This window comes from Carcharhinus amblyrhynchos, chromosome 9 (assembly GCF_965287045.1).
Source record: "Carcharhinus amblyrhynchos chromosome 9, sCarAmb.v2.hapA, whole genome shotgun sequence".
In the NCBI taxonomy this organism is placed as follows: domain Eukaryota; kingdom Metazoa; phylum Chordata; class Chondrichthyes; order Carcharhiniformes; family Carcharhinidae; genus Carcharhinus; species Carcharhinus amblyrhynchos.
This window is the reverse complement of record NC_137332.1, coordinates 111,237,892-111,260,887: the sequence shown is the minus strand read 5'-3', so window position 1 is coordinate 111,260,887 and position 22,996 is coordinate 111,237,892. Positions and strand designations below refer to the sequence as shown.

General features: G+C 46.0%; 1 protein-coding gene across 8 annotated transcripts in view; it reads right to left on the bottom strand.

The window, feature by feature from the left end:
* Positions 1 to 22,996, bottom strand: part of LOC145348200 (large proline-rich protein BAG6-like) — a 101,486-nt gene that overhangs the window by 58,365 nt on the left and 20,125 nt on the right. For 6 of the 8 annotated variants that reach the window (XM_080196409.1, XM_080196405.1, XM_080196404.1 and 3 more), the window contains one exon: positions 2,592 to 2,645. The exons of the other annotated variants lie outside the window; for them this stretch is intronic. In XM_080196409.1, coding sequence (XP_080052535.1) covers positions 2,592 to 2,645 — 54 coding nt within the window. The remainder of the gene's footprint in view (positions 1 to 2,591; positions 2,646 to 22,996) is intronic. 8 annotated transcript variants of the gene reach the window in all.

Here is a 22,996-nt window from a genome sequence, read left to right as displayed (position 1 = left end):
AATGTAATCAGATGCTGAAGTGTTCGTCCTTTTCCTCCTTCCATCCAGGGGATCAGGATAATTGTGATATACCACCATAAGCAAGGTTGGCTAACTCAATAAAAATACAGTGGAGTGGGTGTTGGTCTGAGCCTGAATGGACCAGTACTACCACATTACCTGAAGCATTTACTCAACTCAAAGTCAGCATCTACAGACATTCAATTCATTCTCTCTACATTTCAAACCAGGCTTTGGGTAAGTCCCCAAGGCCATCAGATCTCTGCTCCGGCTTGCGAACACATCAAGTATACTTGTACATCTTGAACACATTTTGGTAAAGATGATGCTGTCTTCTTTTTCAGGTTGAGTAACGCTACATAGAAACTAGAAGGAGTAGGCCATTCGGCCTTTCGAGCACGCTCCGCCATTCATTTTGATCATGACTGATCAAATTCAATATCCTGATCTCCCTTCCCCCCCATATCCCTTGATCCCTTTAGCTCCGAGAATTATATCTAATTTCTTGAAATCGCACAACATTTTGGCCTCAGCTACTTTCTGTGGTACGGAATTCCACATTCATCACCTTCTGGGTGAAGAAATTTCTCCTCACCTCAGTCTAAATGGTTTGCCCCTTCTCTCATACTATGACCCCCAGTTCTGGACTCCCCCCACCATCAGGAACATTCTTTCTGAATCTACCCTGTCTAACCCTGTTAGAACTTTAGAAGTTTCTATGAGATCCCCTCTCACTCTTCTAAACTCCAGTAAACATAATCCTAACTGACTTAGTCTCTCCTCATATGACAGACCTGCCATCCCAGGAATCAGCCTGGCAAACCTTCGCTGCACTCCCTCTATAGCAAGGACATCCTTCCCCAGATAAGGACACCAAAACTACACACATTACTCCAGATGTAGCCTCACCAACACACTATACAATTGCAGCAAAATATCCCTATATTCAAATCCTTTCGCTATGAAGGTCAATATACCATTTGCCTTCCGTTCCTGCCTTCTGTACCCGCATGCTTACTTTCAACATTATCCTTCAGAAGATAGGACGGAGCATTTGTTGGGGAACGAGTTTACTTGCATGACAGAATTAAGATTTTCAGAGGAAATGTTTAAGAACCACTCGTAAAGGTTGAACACTTGCACCAAGTATGAAGCATTTACACTTGAAAAAAAAGCGCTTACAAGAAGAATTGCAATTATATAGCGCCTTTCACAACCCCAGGACTTCCCAAAGTGCTTCACAGTCACAACTTTCGAAGTGTAACCTTTGTAATGTAAGAAAAAGCAGCAAATCTTTGCACAGCAAGCTCCCACAAACAGCAATGTGATTGAGATCAGATTTTTATTTGTTGCTCAAGGGGTAAATATTAATGGTATACTGGGGAAAACTCCATTTCTTCGCTGTTGCACCCTGGGGTGATTCACATCCACCCAAGACGAGCAGACAGGATCTCAGTTTGGTATGTCATCCAAAAGGCTCTTACAGTCCTGCACGCACTTCAGTATATATTGAAATGTTAAGATTATAGACTCAATAGAACTTCCTCTCGAACACAGAAGACCAGCGAAAGTCACTTCCAAGGGTGAGCATAAGAGACTGGATCCCAAAAAGGTTCAGATGAACACCAATAGGACTGACAGAAATAATGTCGAGAGGGTGTGCAACGCGACGAATGTTTTAAAGTTTATTTATTAGTGTCATAAGTAGGCTTACATTAACTCTCCTAGTCATCACACTTGGGTACACTGAGGGAGAATTTAGCATGGCCAATGCACCCTAACTAGCACTTCTTTTAGACTGTGGGAGGAAACTGGAGCACCCGAAGGAAACACACACAGACACGGGAAGAACACGCAGACTCCACACGATAGTGGCACAAGCCAGGAATTGAATCCAGGTCCCTGGCACTAAGAGGCAGCAGTGCTAACCCACTGTGCCACGCCAAATAGTGACTTGGCCAAACATGCAAAGTTTCAACCAACAGCCAACCAGCTTCAGCGCTCCACTGCCCCCTGTTGGAACAAATCAAACACAATCTATAGGTTATGGGGAAAAGGCAAGATTAGGGTACTGAGTTGGATGATCAGCCATGATCGTAGTGAATGGCAGAACAGGCTCAAGGGGCCAAATGGGGTCCTCCTGCTCCTATCTTCTATGTTTCTGCAACAAAGCTACCCAAAGAACACAAAACAAAACGGATAGCTCATAGTGTCCATGTCAAATCTGCAAAAGCTAAGGTGTGGCCAGAGTGCAAATATAATTCCAATGAACATTTGCGAGGTGGATGTCTGCTTCCAGAGTCCGTCAATAAATCATCATCCAAACCTATTCTCCACCCCTCTCTGTATGCCTTAGGACGTCGGGGCTAGGGGAATGAGCTACATGCCAACTGGGTTCACTCACGCTACGCTGTGAGTGGTCTGCCCATTGAGTATCTTCACCCTGCACGCCAACTATAAGCAGCACAGATGACTGAGACAGAGGAAGTATGGCTGATGGCTGGAATGCGATGGATCAGGGAGGGAGAAAAAGAGAAAAAAAAAGATGGGGGGGTGTGGTTAAAGAAAAAGGGCGGAGAATGCAAAGTTACCTGGATGGGACTCTGTTCCACATTGATGTGTACATCCATCGACGTTCCGTCACTCTTGAGTGCAAGGGGGAGAAAGGAAGGAAGGAGAAAAGCACCAATCACAAAACAAGCAGCCACTACCAGTCTCGACGCACCTCTAAGGCTCACCCCCACCTGGGAATTTTAGCCGATTATATCACAAGGTTAGCAGGTGGGCCCCAATACACAGGAGCAGGAGTAGGAGTAGGCCACTCGGCCCTTCCAACCTGTCCATCATTTCAGAAAGATCACGGTCGATCTTCCACCTCAACTCCGCCTCCTCTCACCATCCCGCTGTCCGAGGTGTTTTGCAGACTAAAGAAATCAATGCTTGAACTGAACTTGCTCAGCAATTGAGCATTTACAGCTCTCTGGGTAAGAGAACTCCAAACATTTGCTACCCTTTGAGTGGAGATAATTCTCTTCACATCTGTCTTAAACGGCCAATCTCTCAAAGGCAGAGTGGGACTGCCCTTCTCTTAGTTTTAGGCCCCTCGGTCAGAGGAAGCACTCTTCCAGCATCTACCTGTCAAGTCCCTTTAGAATTTTAGATGCTTCAATAAGATCACCTTTCACTCCTCTAAACTCCAGAAAATACAGACCTCGTCCACTTAATCTCTTCTCGCAGAGCAATCCTTTGATCCTAAGGAGCAATCTAGTAAACATCCAATGCATTCTCTCTCAGGCGAGGATATTCTTCCTCAGGTAAAGACACCAACTCCAGGTAGGCTTCAACATAGCTCACGTCAGGGGCTTCCTGTTCACTCGGGAGGTGGACATCTTGACACAACCATCCGGGGCGAGTCACTGAGTCGTAGACGCATCATGTTGTGAACAATTTCTTGGGCAACACTCCTGTGCGCTGTTTGCAGAGCCAGAGCATCAACGCCGATCCAAAAAGGGAATAAATCAACTCTAGGATGTTTCCATTAAATATGTGCAGCTGGTAAACAGAATTGTGAAGCTGCTGCAACGTAATCTGTAGTCTCCCTTGCACTGTCTTGACAAAAACCCAACTCCCCTCTGCAAGGGGAACAGCCAACAGCCCTCAAAACTGCTTGCATGTAACATGCTTTCAGACATATCTGGAAAACGAGAAAGCAGGTGCACAAATGACTGTCTGCTTCACATCATGTCTACAGCATTGTGTATGTAGTGGAACGAGGACACACTTATCAGGATTTCATAAAGACTAAGAAAATTTGACATGTCAGCCAAGGCTGTCACTAACTTTTACAGATGCACCATAGAAAGCATCCTTTCCGGTTGTATCGCAGCTTGGTTGGCTCCTGCTCTGCCCAAGACTGCAAGGTACTATAAAAGGTCATGAATGTAGCCCCATCCATCACGCAAACCAGCCTCCTATCCACTGACTCAGTTTACACTTCTCACTGTCTCAGTAAAGCAGCCAGCATAATTAAGGACCCTGCACACCCCAGACATTCTCTCTTCCACAGGGAAAGGATGCAAAAGCCTGAGGTCACGTACCAACCAACTCAAGAACAACTTCTTCTCTGCTACCATCAGACTTTTGAATGGACTTACCTTGCATTAAGTTGACTTTCTCTACATCCTAACTATGACTGTATCAATACATTCTGCACTCTCTCCTTTTCTTCTCTCTGAACTGTCCATATTGCACACAAGGAACAATACTTTTCACTGTATTTTAATACTGTAACAATAATAAATCAAAGATTTCACTGAGATACAATGGTACTTTGCCACTTCTGTTGCATGTGAAAGAGCAGCACTGATATCCAGATAACTGAGCTCCGATCACACATATATATGGACGCATAGTTTTCTACAGCTTGCTTAAGCTCTCTTCATGTGCTCTTGGATTGATTAAGGTTTATTAGACCCTCAATTCCGTTAGGAGAGTTGATGGCATTCTTTCATAGCAACAGTCAATATTGTGTTTTATAGAAAAGCTGATGAAAACCCTGGTACAAACTGCTTAGCTTATTCCATGCCGAAAGACTTATACTTGTCACAACTTCAGGGCATTCCATTAGGTGAGCTACAGTCACTGAAGTACTTCTGAAGTGTTATAATGTAGAAAAATGCAGCAGTTAGCTTGCGCAGAGGGTTGTGAATCTGTGGAATCCTTTACCACAAGAGAGCTGTGAAGGTTGCGTTGTTAAGTATGTATAGGGCTGAGACAGATTTTTATTCAGTGAGGCAATCGAGTGTTGTGGATATAATTCTGGGAAGTGGAGTTAAGGATTATCACATCAGCTCATTCATGATCTCACTGAATGGCCAGGCAGACTCATAAAAACCCTACAGTGCAGAAGGAGGCCATTCGGCCCATCGAGTCCACACCAACCACAATCCCACCCAGGGCCCAACCCGCATAATCATTCTCCCTAACTAGTCCCCCTGACGCTAAGGGGCAATTTAGCGTGGCCAATCCACTCAACCCGAACATCTTTTGGATTGTGGGAGGAAACCGGAGGAAATCCACGCAGACACGGGGAGACTGTGCAAATGCCACACAAACAGTGACCCAAACCAGGAATCGAACCCGGGTCCCTAGCGCTGTGAGGCAGCAGTGCTAACCACTGTGCCGACTCGATAGGAGCAAGGCATCAGAACATACCCATGGAGCTGTACCCCAACAAACATCCTGATCTCCCAACAAACATTCTGTACCCCAACAAACAGTTAACTTCAGAGGAGTGTAGAATGCTGGGGTTGTAATAAAAAATCCCTCCCACTGGCATGAATCCAATACTGAGGTGGTCAAAACTGCACTCAGTGCTCCAGACAGGATCTGATCGATTCTTTCGCAGTATTAATGCAATCTCATCATTTTGTCTCTCGCCCCTCTGCTACCAGAAACACTGACACCACTTGCCTTGATTAAAGGGTAGAAATAGAACGCAAGCAGTCGGGGTGCTGCGGGTGGGAAATGGCTCTGGAGGCACTAATTGCATGAGGTTCACTGAATCGTTGGGAATACTGATGAGGATTTACTTTAGAACTCTGCATTTTAAACAACGCCCTCAAAAATATACTTACTTAGATAAATTGTGAGAGTGGTTAGCACTGCTGTCTCAGCGCCAGGAGCCTGGGTTCGATTCCCAGCTTGGGTCACTGTCCATGCTGAGTCTGCACATTCTCCCCACGTGAGAGTTTCCTCCAGGTGCTCCTGTTTCCTCCCACACTTCAAAGACGTGCTGGGTTAGATGCATTGGCCATGCTAAATTCTCTCGTACCCATGCTAAATTCTCCATACTCGAATAGGCGACTAAGGGATTTTCACAGTAATTTTATTGCAGTGTTAACGCAAGCCGAACTGTGACTAATAAATAAACTTTAACCCCAGTCCTAATGTGTGTGTAAGAAAATAGATATATATATTACAAGAAGGGAAAAAAAATTTTGAGAGCTGTAGGGAAAAAGGAGAGCGGGACTGTTTTGTAGCATTTTCAGAGAGTCAGCACAGGCTCAATGGGCTGAATGGCCTGTTTCTGTGCTGCAAAATTCAGATTGTCAATGCTCACTGTCAAAACTCAGGCCAGGTTTGGGCAAAACTCCTGTAAATGGTTAGCGCTGCTGCCTCACAGCTCCAGAGACCCAGGTTCAATTTCAGCCTTGGGTCACACTGTGTGGAGTTTACACGCTCCCCCCTACCCATGTCTGCGTGGGTTTCCCGCAGGTGCTCTGGTTTCCTCCCACACTCCAAAGATGTGCAGGTTATGTTGACTGGCCGTGATAAATTGCCCCTTGCTGTCAGGAGGATTAGCAGGGTAAACAGTGGGATTACAGGCCTGGACGGGACTGTTGTCGGTACAGGCTCAATGGCCTCCTTCAATCCTCCTCCTGGGGATTCTAAACCGATTCCGCAACCAACAGTACAAGTTTATAGTGGGTTGTGTTTCATATCCTCTTCCTGCAACCTTTGCCACTGTTAGACTACTTTGACAGGCACATCCTGAACCATGGGTCTGCAAACACATTCACATTGCAAAACCGGCAAAGCGTGCCGGACTCGAATTGAGGGGATTCAGATACTTTGTGCTTGGAGTTATGGATAGCAGGAAATGAATTAGAGACTAGAATACTGTGTACAGTTCCGGTCACCCTATTATAGAAAGGATATTATTAAACCAGAAGGAGTGCAGAAAAGATTTACTAGGATGCTTCCAGGATTTGATGACTTGAGCTATAAAGAGAAGCTGGATAGGCCAGGACTTCTTTCTCTAGAGCGCATGAGGCTTAGGGGTGATCTTATAGAGGTCTATAAAATAATGAGGGGCACAGATCAATCAATATCTTTTCCCAAAGGTAGGGGAGTCTAAAACTAGAGGGCATTGGTTTAAGGTGAGAGGGGAGAGATACAAAAGGGTCCAGAAGAGAAATTTTTTCACACAGAGGGTGGTGGATGTCTGGAATGAGCTGCCAGAGGTAGTAGTAGAGGTAGGTACAATTTTGTCTTTTAAAAAATGTTTGGGGTTACATGAGTAAAATGGGTATAGAGGGATATGGGCCAAACGCGGGCTAACTTAGTTGTTATAAAAAGGGGTGACATGGACAAGTTGGGTCAAAGGGCCTGTTTCCACGCTGTAAACCTTTCTATGACTCTGTGGCTGGGTTTTAATTCGATAATTTAGGTGGCTCAGATATTGAATAATGAATACCTGACAGTAATCGCAGATTGTGCAGTCAAAAGTTCACACGTCACAAACAAGCAAGTTTCTGCCAAACTTGGTGACGTTGGATTTCTTACTCCCAAAGGAGATTGCTGCCTTGAAATGGCTCCAGGGCATATCACTGCAGCGAGGACAGACTCTGTGGGCAGAACAGTAACCGCCAGCATTGTTTTGCTGGAGGTTACTGTTGGCAATGCTGTATGCCAGGCAATCGCTGATCTTTCAAGACGGCACCAAGAGGTCTGTGATTGCAACGTTTTATTTGGAATGAGCTTGCGGTTCACTGGAAATAGTGCGCGCACTATAAAAGGTGCTTAATGAGGTGTGCCGCTCAGCATTAATGGAGGGAGATAATATCAGCTTACATAATTCTTCAAGCTGCTAACTGCAGGATTGAGCTTCTGTGGCACCTATACTTTTCTCCTGTAGTTTCAGGCACCAACTCCCTGTGAGTACTTCCACGCTTCAGACCCTGTGACGACCTTAAACCTCCCCCGTGCAAATAACCCATCACCAGCCAACCCAACCATAAAAGGGTGCTCCCACACGAATAAAGGCATCAGATGGTAACATTCTTACCCCTGAATCAAGGCTGTGGGTTCAAATCCCACTCTTTATAGAAACCCCACAAAGCAGGTGGTGGCCATTCAGCCCATCAAATCTGCACCAACCACAATCCCACTCAGCCCCTATCTCCGTAGCCCCATGTATTTACCCCAGTTAATCCCCCTGACACTAAGGCTAATCGGTCTAAATCACACATCTCTGTACTCAAGGCAACGCACCAGTGCCAACTGAGGAGGTGCTAAAATAGAAACATAGAAGATAGAAGCAGGAGGCCAGTTGGCCCTTTGAGCCATTTATTTTGGTCATGGCTGATCATCAAATTCAATATCCTGATCCCTCCTTTCCCCCATATCTCTTGATCCCTTTAGCCCCCACAGCTATATCTAATTAATTCTTGAAATTAACACAGCGTTTTGAACTCAACTACCTTCTGTGGTAGTGAATTCCACACATTCACCACCCTCTGAATGAACAAATTTCTCCTCACCTCCGTTCTAAAAGCTTTACCTCTTATCCTCAAACTATGACTCCCTGGTTCTCAACTCCCCCACCATCGGGAACATTCTTTCTGAATCGACCCTGTCTAATCCTGTTAGAATTTTATAAGTTTCTATGAGATCCCCCCTCATTCTTCTAAACTTCAGTGAATGCAATCCTAACCAACTTGGTCTCTCCTTAATATGACAGGCCTGCCATCCCAGGAATCAGCCTGGTAAACCTTTGCTGTACTATCTCTATAGCAAGGACATCCTTCCTCAGATAAGGACACCAATATTCCAGGTGTGGTCTCACCAACGCCCTGCACAATTGCAGTAAAACATACATCCCCATACTCAAAACCTCTCACTCTGAAAGCCAAAATACCATTTGCCTTCTTTACTGCCTGCTGTGCCCGCACGCCTACTTTCAGCGATTGCCGCATGAGGACACCAAGGTCTCGCTGAGTATCCACGTCTCTCAATTTGCACTGATCTTTCAGATAAGAGATGAGATGTTAAACTGAGGCCGCGTGTGCCTGCTTGAGTGGATGTAAAAAAAAAAGAAACCCTACAAGCATTAGTTTAACGAGTGAGGGAGGTCCGTCCAGTACCCAAGCCAATATTCACCCTTCAACTGCTATTACAAAGACAATGATCTAACCGTTATTACACTGCTGTTTGTGAGGGAGGTTTCTGTGCACAAACTGACTGCCGTGTTTCAACAGCAACTGCGTTTCAGAAATACTTTTGTTGGCTATAAAAGATATCCAGTGCTCATGAAAAGTGTTACATAATTGCAAGTCGCTCTCTTTCTGTATATTTTTAAAATCTGGTGCCCAATTTAGAGACCAACCTTCCGAAACATCGAAAATAACAACTACACTTTGCTGCTGCCCGGGAAAAACAGCCAGTATAGTCAAGGACCCCACGCTCCCCGGGCATTCTCTCTTCCACCTTCGTCCGTCGGGAGAAAGATCAAAAAGGTCTGAGGTCTCATACCAGTCGACTCAAGAACAGCTCCTTCCTTGCTGCATCAGACTTTTGAATGGACCTACCTCGCACTGAGTTGATCTTTCTCTACACCCTCGCTGTGACTGTATCACCACATTCTCTCCTATGTACTCTATGAATGATATGCTTTGTCTGTATAGCTCGCAAGAAATAATATAAGTTCACTGGATACCAGTACGTGACAATGATAAATCAAATATCGACATGATTTTTTTCATACAGCTCAAAACGCCCAACATCCCACTCTTTGACAGTTTTCTGACTTATCCTGCTCTTCCCCTTAGCCCTTTAAAAACTTCCTATTCGAGTATACAGCAATATTTTTAAAAATTACTATTAAATCTGCTTCATTCAGGCAGCTCACTCCAGATGATAACTTCCAATCACAGAATAAATTATCCCCATCTTCCCAATGGCTCTCTCTCTTTTTTAGTCGGTTCATGGGATGTCAACATGGCTGGTGAAGGCCAGGGTCTGCTGCTGATCACTAGCTGCCCTCGAGGTGATGATGGTGAGCCGTGTCTGTGAACCACTGCAGTCTGTGTGGTGCAGGCAAAACCACACAATGCCGTCAATGTGGAGAGCTCTAAATTTTTCACACAGGAAGAGTAAAACTATGATCTGGTTGTCGACTCTCTTACCATTGGGACAGCATGGTGGTACAGTGGGTTAGCACTGCTGCCTCACCACGCCAGGGACCTGGGTTCAATTCCTGACTTGAGTCACTGTCTGCGGAGTTTGCACGTTCTCCCATGTCTGCGTGGGTTTCCCTTCGGATGCTCCGGTTTCCTCCCACAGTCCAAACAAAATCTGCCAGTTAGGTGCATTGGCTGTGCTAAATTCTCCCTCAGTGTACCCGAACAGGTGCCGGACTGTGGCGACTAGGGTATTTTCACAGTAATTTCATTTCAGTGTTAATGTAAGCCTACTTGTGACTAATAAATAAACTTTAGCTTGATATATTTCATTATTCCTACATTACCAGATTTCAAAGGTACTTAACTGCCTGTGAAACACTTTAGGATATCCCGAGGCTTATCAAAATCCTCCGCAATTTTGAACATCTCTATTAAATTTCCCCTTATCCCAGAGGAAACCCACGCAGGCAGAGGGAGAACACACAAACTCCAAATTGACAAACGGTCATCCAAGGCCAGAATTGAACCCAGATCCCTGGAGCTTGAGGCAGCAGTGCTAACCACTGTGTCATCCAAGAATATATGTACTTTTTTTAAAAATAGAAGTACTTTTGTTTTTAAGAACACATTTTCTGAGCCTCAGCTTCACTGTTCCTTCAATTCCCTCATCTCTTCCACTCCTCTCAATCCTGGTGGCAATTTTGCTTCCAGCCTACGGGTTAAGTGTCGCAATGCGGGGCAAGTAATTAAGTTAAAAGAAAATGTTCTAATTACATCTCAGAGTTCCTGTTAAAAGTGGTAGGCGCCCAGTTGCTGGTGTACATGCAGACTGCCTGCTTGTGCAAGATTTTAACTTTCAGACCAATTCCACTTATTCATGAATTTCGTCATATTTGCTCTCTGATCCAAGCTGCAATTGTAGTATTTGTCACCACATCAGTCAAGACCAGTCTTTTACTGGCAATACATTTTGCAACAGTAAAGTGTAAAACTCCCACCAGCTTTGTGAAGTTCCCAGTTGCTTTTTTTTCCCCAGAAACAGCTTCTTCCTCCTTTTTTCATTACTCTTCCTTCGATTGCATCTTGTCTCCTGGAGGCACTGAATCTTACTGAACTCAAAATCACAAGTGACATTCTGTGGCCATGCCCATGGTGCATCACCGCTCCTTGTCCATCTCGATCTGTCTGTAGCCTCTTGATCACCTTTGGGCGGCACGGTGGTTAGCACTGCTGCCACAGGGACCAGGGTTCAATGCCGGCCTCAGATCAGTGTCTGTGTGGAGTCTGCACGTTTCTCCTCCGGGTGCTCTGGTTTCCTCCCACACTCCAAAGATGTGTGGGCTAGGTTGATTGGCCCTTAGTGTCAGGGGGTTTACGGAGAGTGGGCCTGGGTGGGATTCTTGTTGGTGCAGGCTCTATGGGTCAAATGGTCTACTTCTGCTCTGTAGGGATTCTACAATTCAGACTCCACTCCTCCGCAGTCCAGCTGAGTGGAACAGCCCTCACCCGATTCCTATTCAATCGACTCAGTCATAGTCCGAGACTCTCTTGCAATGCCTTCACATTCTCTCCTTGAATCGCTGCTTCGAAAGTTCCCCCAACAATCGATCACTGGGCCCCCTCATATCCCACAATGATCTCCTGCTCCCCTTACAGTATTATCTGAAAAGACACCAGATCCCACACCATCGGCTTTTGTTTGATGACACTTGACATAAATACACGGTTGTTATACGCAGGAAGGTATGTCATCCAAGTGGCCTTCCTTCATTGGTGAGGCAAACTCGAGGTGGGGGGGGGGGTTTAGAAAGATATTCCACCTCAAACCCAGCACCAAGCTTACGGTCTACAGAGCAGCCATGGTTCTCGTCCTCCTGTATACATCAGAAACATGGACAACGTACAGCAGATATCTCAAGTCCCTAGAGGAATATCACCAACACTGTCCTCCAGGTGCTCCGGTTTCCTTGCACAGTCCAAAAGACGTGCTGGTTAGGTGCATTGGCCGTGCTAAATTCTTCCTCAGTGTACCAGAACAGGTGCAGAGAGTGGCGACTAGGAAACCTTCACAGTAACTTCATTGCAGTGTTAACGTAAGCCTCCTTGTGACACTAATATATAAACTTAAACTTAAGTGGTCTGCTCCGAGCTCTGCAATGGCAAGTGATCACTGGGGGGGCAGAGGAAATGCTACAAGGACATTCTGAAATCCTCCCCAGATAAATGCTACATCCCCACCAACAGTACAGCAGGCAGTAAAGACGGCAAATGGTATGTTGGCCTATGTTTCGATGACACATGGGAGTCGCTTACCTTAGAACACACAGACTGGAGAAGAAACATCTGTGAAGACACCAATCACCTCGAGCATTACTGGGCAGAGTACATGGAGGCTGGATGTAAACAGCAGAAAGAGAGCAGGGGAATCCAGAGCATCCCACCCATCGCAACAAACACCACCTGCCAAGCCTGCAGGATTCAGTCTATTCAGCCACCTCCTTGGAGCGGAAGCAAGTCAGCCTCGACCCTGAGGGATGCCAAAGAGCCGGTCAAATGCTGTCTTGATGTCAAGAGCAGTAACTTTTACCTCACCTCTGGCATTCAGCTCTTTTGTCCATATCTGAACCAACACTGCAATGAGGTCACGAGCTGAGTGACCCTGGTGGAACCCAAATTGAGCACCCATGAATATGCTGTTGCTGAGTAAGTGCCGCTTATAGCACTGTTGATGACCCCTTCCATCACTTTGTTGATAATTGAGAGTAGACTGATGGGGCTGTAAATGGCCAGGTTAGATTTGTCCTGCTCCATGTGTACGGGCCAGACCATGGCAATCTTCCACATTGTCGGGTAGATGTCAGTGTTACAGCTGTTCTGGAACAGCTTGGTTAAGGGTATGGCCAGTTCTGGGGCACAAGTCTTCAAGACTACTGCCAGAATATTCTCAGGGCTTTTGCAGTACCCTAGCTATTCCTTGATATCTTATGGAGTGAAGTGAATTGGCTGGAGACTAAACACCTATGATGCCAGGGATCTCCGTAGGAGGCCGAGATGGATCATCAGCCAGCAGTGCTGGTTGAAAATTGTTGTGAATGCACTGATGTGCTGGACTCCTCCATCATTTAGAATGGGGATATCTGTGCAGCCTCTTCCTCTAGTGAGTTGTTTAATTATCCACCACCATTCACAGCTGGATTTGGCAAGACTGCAGAGCTTAGATTGGATCCGTTGGTTGTAGAAATGCTTAGCTCTGTCTATTACTTGCTGCTTGGCACGCAACTAGTCCTGTGTGGTACCTTCACCAGGCTGAGACCTCATTTTTAGGTGTGCCTAGTGCTGCTCCTAAGCATGCCCTCCTGCACTCTTCATTGAACCAGGGTTGATCCCTGATTTAGTTTTAACATTAGAGTGGGAGATATACTGGGCCATGAGTCTACAGATCGTGGTCGAGTACAATTCTGCTGCTGCCCCACAGTGCCTCATAGTTATCTTACAGATATGAGTTACGGGGAAGAGATGGTGGTGGTGAAAAATGTCTCGGTACTCCTTTTTAGGTGCAAAAGAAAAATCTGAGTTCTGATAGATGGTGCTTCAAATGTGGTACCTTCTTAAGCTCTGGTACTCAGTAAAATGTCAGATAGAATCCGACAGTGCAGAAGGAGGTCTTTCAGCCCACTGAATCTGCACCGATCACAATCCCACCCAGGCGCTATCCCCATAACCTAATGCACTTACCCTAATGTCAGGGGGACTATTAAGGGGCTATTTAGCATGGCCTGTCCACCTAACCTGTACATCTTTGCACTGTGGGAGGAAACACACGCAGACACAGGGAGAACATGCAAACTCCACAGTGACCCAAGGTCAGAATTGAATCCAGGTCCCTGGCGCTGTGAGGCAGCAGTGCTAACCACTGTGCCACCCCTAGCGCCACCTAGATGAAACCAGAGTAGTGTTTTCACTATTTCAGGTGCTCTGTGAAATATTTACAAAACTTCCCCCCACATCACACTAATTTCTGGATCCATCAGTTGTAGTACTGCAGTTACAATACATGCCTGAGCTATTTACACCACTTTTAGGATTCAGTCTCTTTAAGCTTAGTCTTGTGTCACTTTCCCAGGAGATTCCAGAATTCTAAATAACTAATATTCCTTTATGTACTGCTTCCAGGACCAAACATTGCGACACAGACAAATTCCGCAGCTGTTTTCTGGTTGCGGAATGTTGATCAAGACTCCAAACAAACTTTCAGCTCATCTTCAGATTGTTTCTAGGAACCTCAGTGTATACTCAAACCACCAGAACAGGCAGATGAGGCTAGAATTCCACGCATCACTCAAAACGTAATAATAACCTTTGTTTCCCTCAGTGTTGCAATGATATATTTTCCTGGGTTACACTCTCCAGTCCGGGAGTGATGATTGAATGCACGACCATCCAGTTCAGAAGACAGCTCCATGGTACGGTCAGACGTGGGGATGTTCACTTCTGATTGCACTAAGCTCAGCACCCTTCACAACTCCTCAGATACTGAAACAGTCCATATCCAAACACAGCAGTACCTGGACAATATCCAGGCTTGGGCTGGCAAGTGGTATGTAACATTGGTGCCATACAAGTGCCAGGCAGTTCCCATCTCCAACAAGAGTGGCAGGGTAACACAGCGGTTAGCACTGCTGCCTCGCAGCACCAGGGACCTGGGTTCGATTCCTGGTTTGGGTCACTGCCTGTTCGGAGTCTGTACATTCTCCCCGTGTCTGTGTGGGCTTCCTTCGGGTGCTCCAGTTTCTTCCCACACTCCAAAGATGTGTGGGTTTGGTGGATTGGCCATGCTAAATTGCCGTTAGTGTCAGGGGGACTAGCAGGGTAAATATATGGGGTTACAGGGCTAGGGCCTGGGTGGGATATTTATCAGTACAGGCTTGATGGCCTCCTTCTGCACCATAGGGATTTTATGAGCTTATATAAGTGCAAAGGCTATCTCAGAAACAAAGCTCCGAACTCTGTTAGCCTTCGAACAGCTGCAGCTTCAGTAGCTCAGGCACATCATAGAATCCCTGCAGAGCAGAAGGAGCCATTCAGCCCATTGAGTCTGCACCGACCACAATCCCAACCAGGCCCTATACCTGTAACCCCACATACTCCGTCCACATGCGGTGGACGGAGGGAAACCGGTGGATGTGGTGTTTCTTGATTTTCAGAAGGCGTTTGATAAGGTGCCGCACAAAAGGTTGTTACAGAAGGTTAGGGAGCATGGAGTTGGGGGTAAGGTGTTAGCGTGAATAGAGGATTGGCTGTCAAATAGGAGGCAGAGAGTAGGTGTCAATGGGTGCTATTCGGATTTGCGGTTGGTGACTAGTGGAGTGCCCCAAGGATCGGTGCTGGGGCCTCAGCTATTTACCATTTATATAGATGATCTGGAGGAGGGAACCGAGTGTAAGGTGTCGAAATTTGCTGATGACACAAAGATAAGTGGAAAAGTAAATTGTGCAGAGGGTGTAGAAAGTCTGCAGAGGGTTCTCGATAGGCTGAGCGAGTGGGCGAGGACCTGGCGGATGGAATACAATGTTGGCAAGTGTGAGGTTATCCACTTTGGCAGGAATAATAGTAGGAGGGACTACTACTTAAAGGGCGAAAAGCTGCAGCATGCTACGGTGCAGAGGGACCTGGGGGTCCTTGTGCATGAGTCGCAAAAACTCAGCTTGCAGGTGCAGCAGGTGATCAGGAAGGCAAATGGGATGCTGGCCTTCATAGAGAGGGGGATTGAATACAAAAATAGGGAGGTCTTGCTGCAACTGCACAGGGCACTTGTGAGGCCGCAGCTGGAGTACTGTGTGCAGTTTTGGTCGCCGCACTTGCGCAAGGATATTTTGGTCTTGGAGGGAGTGCTGAGGAGGTTCACTAGGCTGATACCGGAGTTGAGGGGGTTGAACTATGAAGAGAGGCTGAATAGACTGGGATTGTACTCAGAGTTTAGAAGGATGAGGGGGGATTTTATTGAGAGATAAAATGATAAAGGGGATGGATAGGGTAGAGGTGGAGAGCTTCTTCCCCTGCTCACAAAGGACAGCAGGACTAGAGGGCGGGTAGATAGGTTTTTGGTTGGCAAGGGGATTAAGGATTATGGGGAGAAAGCGGGAAAGTGGAACTGAGCCACTTCAGATCAGCCATGATCTTATTGAATGGTGGGGCAGGCTCGAGGGGCTAGATGGCCTACTCCTGCTCCTATTTCTTATGTTATGTTCTTATACTCTAACCTACCTATCTTGGGAGACCCAGAGGCAATTTAGCATGGTCATTCAATCTAACCCACACATCTTTGGAGTGTGGAAGGAAACCGGAGCAAACCCACACAGACACAAGAAGAATATGCAAACTCCACACCGACAGTGAGCCACATGGGGAATTGAACCTGGTCCCTGGAGCTGTGAAGCAGCAGTGCTAACCACTGTGCCACGACCCAAGCCAACCAGCAGGTTGTCCAAAACTCTGTTTCCAGGATGTTCACAAACACAGTCTGAAACAAGGATTGCCACATCCGAGAGTCACCAGCTGATAACACCTTCTGTGGGCTGGCACCATGACAATCAATGGCTGCAACTGTTTGACAACAGGCCCCTGAGCTGAAAGCAGACAGCTGAAAGCTTCAATTGTGGCACTTCATAGAAATCACAGAATCTCCACCGTGCAGAAGGAGATCATTCGGCCCATCAAGTCTGCACCGACCACAATCCCAGCCCAGGCCCTGTCCCCACAGCTCCACACATTTATCCCGCTAATTCCCCCTAACCTACACATCCCAGGACACCAAAGGAGAATTTAGGATGGCCGATCAACCTAACGCACAAGGCAGCCCAGTGGCACAGTGATTAGTTCTGCTGTCTCACAACACAGTAAGAAGTCTCACAACACCCGGTTAAAGTCCAGCTGGTTTATTTGGCAGCACTAGCTTGCAGAGCCTCAGGCTCCTTCATCAGGCGAGTGAGGACTCGTGTTCATAAACAGGCCATATAAAGACACAAACTCAATTTACAAGATAATGGTTGGAATGCAAGTCTTTACAGATAATCAAGTCTTAAAGGTACAGACAATGTGTGAGTGGAGAGAGGGCCAAGCACAGATTAAAGAGATGTCTACTGTCTTCAGCCTGGACAGTTACTGAGATTTTGCAAACCCAGACAAGTCGTGGGGATTACAGATAGTGTGACATGAACCCAAGATCCTGGCTGAGGCCGTCCTCATGTGCGCAGAATTTGGCTATCAGTTCTGCACACGAGGACAGCCTCAACCGAGGTCTTGGGTTCATGTCACACTATCTGTAACCCCTACAACTTGCCTGGGCTTGCAAAATTTCACTAACTGTCTTGGCTGGAGACAATACACATTTCTTTGACCTGTGCTTAACCCTCTCTCCTTCACATCGTCTGTACCTTTAAAACTTGATTACTGAAAAGACTCGCATTCCAACAACTATCTTGTAAATTGAGTTTGTGTCTTTATATGCCCCGTTTGTGAACACAAGTCCTCACTCGCCTGATGAAGGAGCCTGAGGCTCTGAAAGCTAGTGCTGCCAAATAAACCAGCTGGACTTTAACCTGGTGTTGTGAGACTTCTTACTGTGCTTACCTCAGTCCAACGCCAGCATCTCCACATCATGCTTGATGTAGAGCACCAGAGGCCTGAGTTCAATTCCCAGCTTGGGTCACTGTCTGTGCGGAGTTTGCACATTCTCCCCATGTCTGCATGGGTTTCTTCCTGGTGCTCCGATTTGCTCTCGCAGTCCATTGATGTACGGGTTAGGTTGATTGGCTATGCTAAATTACTCCTAGCGTTAGGGGAATTGGCAGGGATAATATAGAGGGGTTACAGGAATAGGGCCTGGGTGGGATCGTTATTGGTACAGACTCGATGGGCCAAATGGCCTCCTCTGCACTGTCAGGATTCTATAGTTTCTATCTTTTGGATTGTGGAAGGAAACTGGAGGAACCCACGGGAATACGGGGAGAACATGTAGACGCCGCACAGGCAGCGACCCAAGCCGGGAATCGAATCCGGGTCCCTGGTGCTGTGAAGCAGCAGTGCTAAATCACTGTGCCACCCTTCAGCAGCCCCTCTCTGAAATGGGTGGCTTGCCACCACAGATTCATCACCTTCTGTGGATGAAGAGGTGGCGATGATAATTCCGCTTTGATGTAATATTCCTACACCTTGGCACAGCAGGCAGGCAGTATTAATTTTATGATGCTGGGAGTGCTGGATTTAAAGTCACTGTAAATTAGAGAACAACATCACCTAGTGGCAGAAAATTCAATGCAACAATCGACCGGCTGAAAGAGCCACTGAAACGCTTAGAGTTTATCTTTTTTTTGTTCATTCGTGGGACATGGGCATCACTGGCTGGGCCAGCATTTACTACCCATCCCTAGTTGCCCAAGGGCGGTTGAGAGTCAACCACATTGCTGTGGCTCTGGAGTCACATGTAGGCCAGACCAGGTAAAGACGGCAGATTTTCTTCCCTAAAGGACATTAGTGAACCAGATGGGTTTTTCTGACAATGGTTTCATGGTCATCAGTAGATTCTTAATTCCAGATTTTTTATCGAATTCAGATTCCACCATCTGCTGTGGTGGGATTCGAACCTGGGTCCCCAGAACATTAGCAGAATTTCTGGATTAATAATCTAGCAATAATACCACTAGGCCAACATCTCCCCCCTTTTTTGAAAAAGTTTATTTATTAGTGTCAGAAGTAGGCTTACATTAACACTGCAATGAAGTTACTGTGAAAATCCCCTAGTTGCCACACTCTGGCAGCAGTTCAGGTACACTGAGGGAGAATTTAGCACAGCTAATGTACCCTAACCAGCATGTATTTCAGACTGTGGGAGGAAATCGGAGCACCCGGAGGAAACTCACACAGACACAGGGAGAGCGTGAAGATTCCATACAGACAACCTGGTTCCCTGGCACTGTGAGGCAACAGTGCTAACCACTCTGCCACCGTGCCACCCCCTGCATCAGCGCCACAAACAAATTCAGTGATAGCAGACTGAAAATCCATTGGCTTGGACGTTCTGACTAGGATATGCAGAACATACATAAGAGCGTCAACTCAGTTGGGCAACAGCAGAACGCAAATAAAAGCTATTGTACTATAAGCAATGACTCCACAGCTGCTGTTGTCTGGTTCTGAGAAAAAGATGGAAAGAATCAGAGTCGCAAACATTACTCCCATCCTGGTGCCTTTTGGGGTTGTGTCGATGTGAGGCACCAGCCTTGGTTGAATAGTGCAGCTGCAATCTTGGTTGTAAACTCGCAGGTGGCAAATAAATGCCCAAGATGGAATATACAGCTCAGAAACGGGCCATTCAGCCCAACCAGCCTGTGCTGGTATTTCACCAGTTTCTTCCCATTCCACCTCGGTCTTTCCCTTTCCTGTCTCGTACCCAACCAGTTTCCTTTTGAATACATCCGGAGACATTGGCCCTCAGTCACGTCCAGTGGTCACAATTTCCATCTTCCAACCATTTGTTGATAAAGAAATTTCTCTTTGTGCTGGATCATCTTGTATTTGTAGTTCCGAGCTTTAGATTCTTCCACCATCTTATATAAATGGCCCCTATGTTCTCCTTCGAGTGGAAGCTTTCCCTCCACTCCAGTCTGGCCAATCCATACATAAATTTTTAAAAATCTATCAGGTCACCTCTCAGTCTTCACTTTTGTAAAGGGGCGGTGCAGTGGTTAGCACTGCTGCCTCACAGTGCTGGGGAACTGGGTTCGATTCCAGGGGAACTGTCCCCTTGGTGGACTGTCCGTGTGGAGTCTGAACGTTCTTCCCGTGTCTGCGTGGATTTCCTCCGTGTGCTCCGGTTTCCTCCCACAGTCCGAAAGATGTGGTTAGGTGGATTTGCCATGCTAAGCTGCCCCTTAGTGTCCCAAAAGATGCATAGGTTAGGGAGATTGGAGGGGTAAATGCGTGGGGTTATAAGGATAGGATGGAGGTGGGGGTTGCTGGTTAAGATGCTCTGTCAGAGAAGTGGTGCAGGCTTGATGGGCGAAATGGTCTCCTTCTGCACTGTTGGAATTCTATGATTGAAAGAAGCCCCAACTCATTCAATCCATCTCTGGTATGTGAAATGAAAGGTTGTCTTCAAAAGTGAGCACTCGGGAGATAAACTCAATGTACATTTTCCAGTTTTAGTCGAAACCAAAGTTCAGGTTTCCTCTTTCTTAACACACAAATACCAAAATATGAACTTAAAACTATAATCACAACTTAACTATCTCTAATTCCTAACAGTATCAATGCATCAATTACCCTACTATAAATGATAGAAATTGGACAGTCTTGCGTTGATACTCACAGCAAGAAAGCTATAAAGCGTCGTGACTGTAGCCCAGTCCATCACGCAAACCAGCCTCCCATCCATTGACTCTGTCTACACTTTCCGCTTCCATAAAAGCAGCCAGCATAATTAAGGACCCCACACACCCCGAACATTCTCTCTTCCAACTTCTTCCATCAGGAAAAAGGTACAAGGTCTGAGGTCACGTGCCAACTGACTCAAGAACAGCTTCTTCCTTGCTGCTGTCAGTCTTTTGAGTGGGCCTACATTAAGCTAATCTTTCTCTACACCCTTGCTGTGACTGTAACACTGCATTCTGCACCCTCTCCTTTCCTTCTCCCCTATGTCGAACATAGAAGAATACAGCACAAGAACAGACCCTTCAATACACAATAATGTGCCGAACGTGACACCAAGTTAAACTATTCCTTGCTGCCTGTTTTTGGTCCATATCCTTCTATTCTTTGCATATTCATATGCTTTTCTAAAAGCCCTTTAAACTCTCTGATTGTATCTGCCTCCACCATCAATGGCAGCGTGTTTCAGACACCTACCACTCTCTATGTAAAAAACGTGTCCCTCTCATCTCCTTTGAATTTTCTCCCTCTCAGCTTAAGTGCACACTCCCCTAGTATTAGGCATTTCAACTGTGAGAACTCTAAGCACCCGAGAGCAGGGTGCTAGGTCTAAACGGTATGATTTGTCTGTACGATGCACAAAAAACAATACTTTTCACTGTATATCAATACACATGACAATAATAAATCAAATCAAAGCACGCCACACAAAATTCCAGATCACTATCACAATCGTATTATAAACCTTCATGACCAAGTAGTGATCAACAACCTGTTAAACAAGATCAGAATTATTGGCACAGAAGCGTGGTTAGAATACACAATTCTCCAGCTCAAGACATTGTCAAAGTCAAGGCCATTGACGTAAGAGGGGAGCTGGCTGCTTAAAAACAATGAAGACATACAGGGAGTGAACAGGGAAGAGATTAAGATGTTCATGTGGAAAGAGACAACAGAGAAGACTGGATAGAAATTAGCCTGTTTCATAGAATCCTGTAGTGCAAAGGGTAGCCATTTGGCCCATCGAGCCTGCACCGACCACAATCCCACCCAGGCCCTAGCACCCTAACTCCTTTTATTTAGCCTGCTAATCCCCATGACATTAAGAGGCAATTCACCATGGCTAATCCACCTAACCTGCACATCTTTGGACACTGCAGACAACTTAACATGGCCATTCCACCTAAACTGCACATTTTTGGTGGGGGGAAGAGAGAGAGAGAGAGAGAACCGGAACACCCAGAGGAAACCCATGTGGGGCAGAATGAGCAAACTCCACACAGGCAGTCACCCGAATCGAACCCTGGTCCCTGGCGCTGTGAGGCAGCAATGCTAACCACTCTGCCACCCTTACTGTCAGAATCATCAGTCTGTTTGCTCTTAATGTCATTGCAGTGTTAATGTAAGCCCACTTATGATACTAATAAATAAATTTTAACGAACATTTACATAAAGGTGTCAGGCTGATGAAGTCAATTAAGGTTCTGACTCCAGAACACTATGTTCCTGGATAGCTATCTGTATGTTCCAAATGGCTGCTTGCTTGTTCCTCTAAATCTCTCAGCGATATGAACGCAACACTTGGAGCAGAAACGTATGAGCTAAAGGCAGACAGATACAGACGGTGATACATAGCTTACATTGAACAATTAAGAGCAATAATCTGCTGGTGGATCATTTCAAAAAGCAATCCAGCACATTGCAGAGAAGCATCAGATATGGCTTTGTGCCCAAGTGCCAGCAGCATGTTCATTTGAGAAGCAGCCCCGCATTCGATATGCAATATGAAAGACAGAGACCGTGGCAAAGAAAGACCCAAATTTTAAAGGATTACTAAGGCCCTTGCTTGTGCTGAGGATTCCAGGATTTCCCCACTGTGGTCATTTCACTTTACCTCGTTGGATAGTAAGCGGAAGGCGAAACAACGCTGCGTCTAAGCTCTGGTGATAAAATCACAGCCAAGTGAGTCGCAACTGGAGGTCCAGAGTGGCAGCAATCCCGTTGAGGAGACTGCAATAATCCTGGCCAAGACTTGAGTGCAACCTGGAAATTTGGATTTTGCATACATGTCCTGAGCTTAATTATTTGGCATCCTTAGCAATTAAATTTATGTCAATCAAGTTTCTTGAGGAGGAGCAGGGAAATAAAGATAGCAGAACAGGCCAGTTATAGACACGTACAGCACAGAAAGGCCCTTCGGCCCATCGGATCTGCACCAACAACACCTACTACTAAAGTTGTGTTAATCCCATTTTCCAGCTCTTGTTTCATATCTTTAAATGTTGGCTGGGGAATATTATAGATCATAAAATCCATACAGTATAGAGGGAGGTCATTCGGCCCATCGACTCTGCACAACAATCCCATTCAAGCCCTATACCCGTAAACACCACCTATTTAGCCTAGATCTCAAGAGGTTCGTAAAAGTCATGTCAGTGACAAAAGTTTTTGGGCCAATGATAAAGACGCCATCCTTCAGTCACAGTTGCTGAAATGAGGCAATCAGGTCATAAAACGTGCATGTGACTGGTGACGCTAAACTTGCGTAAAAATCTGGACGATTCTGATAAGTTATGCAACTCAGATAGTTTGGGTGAAAGAAATCA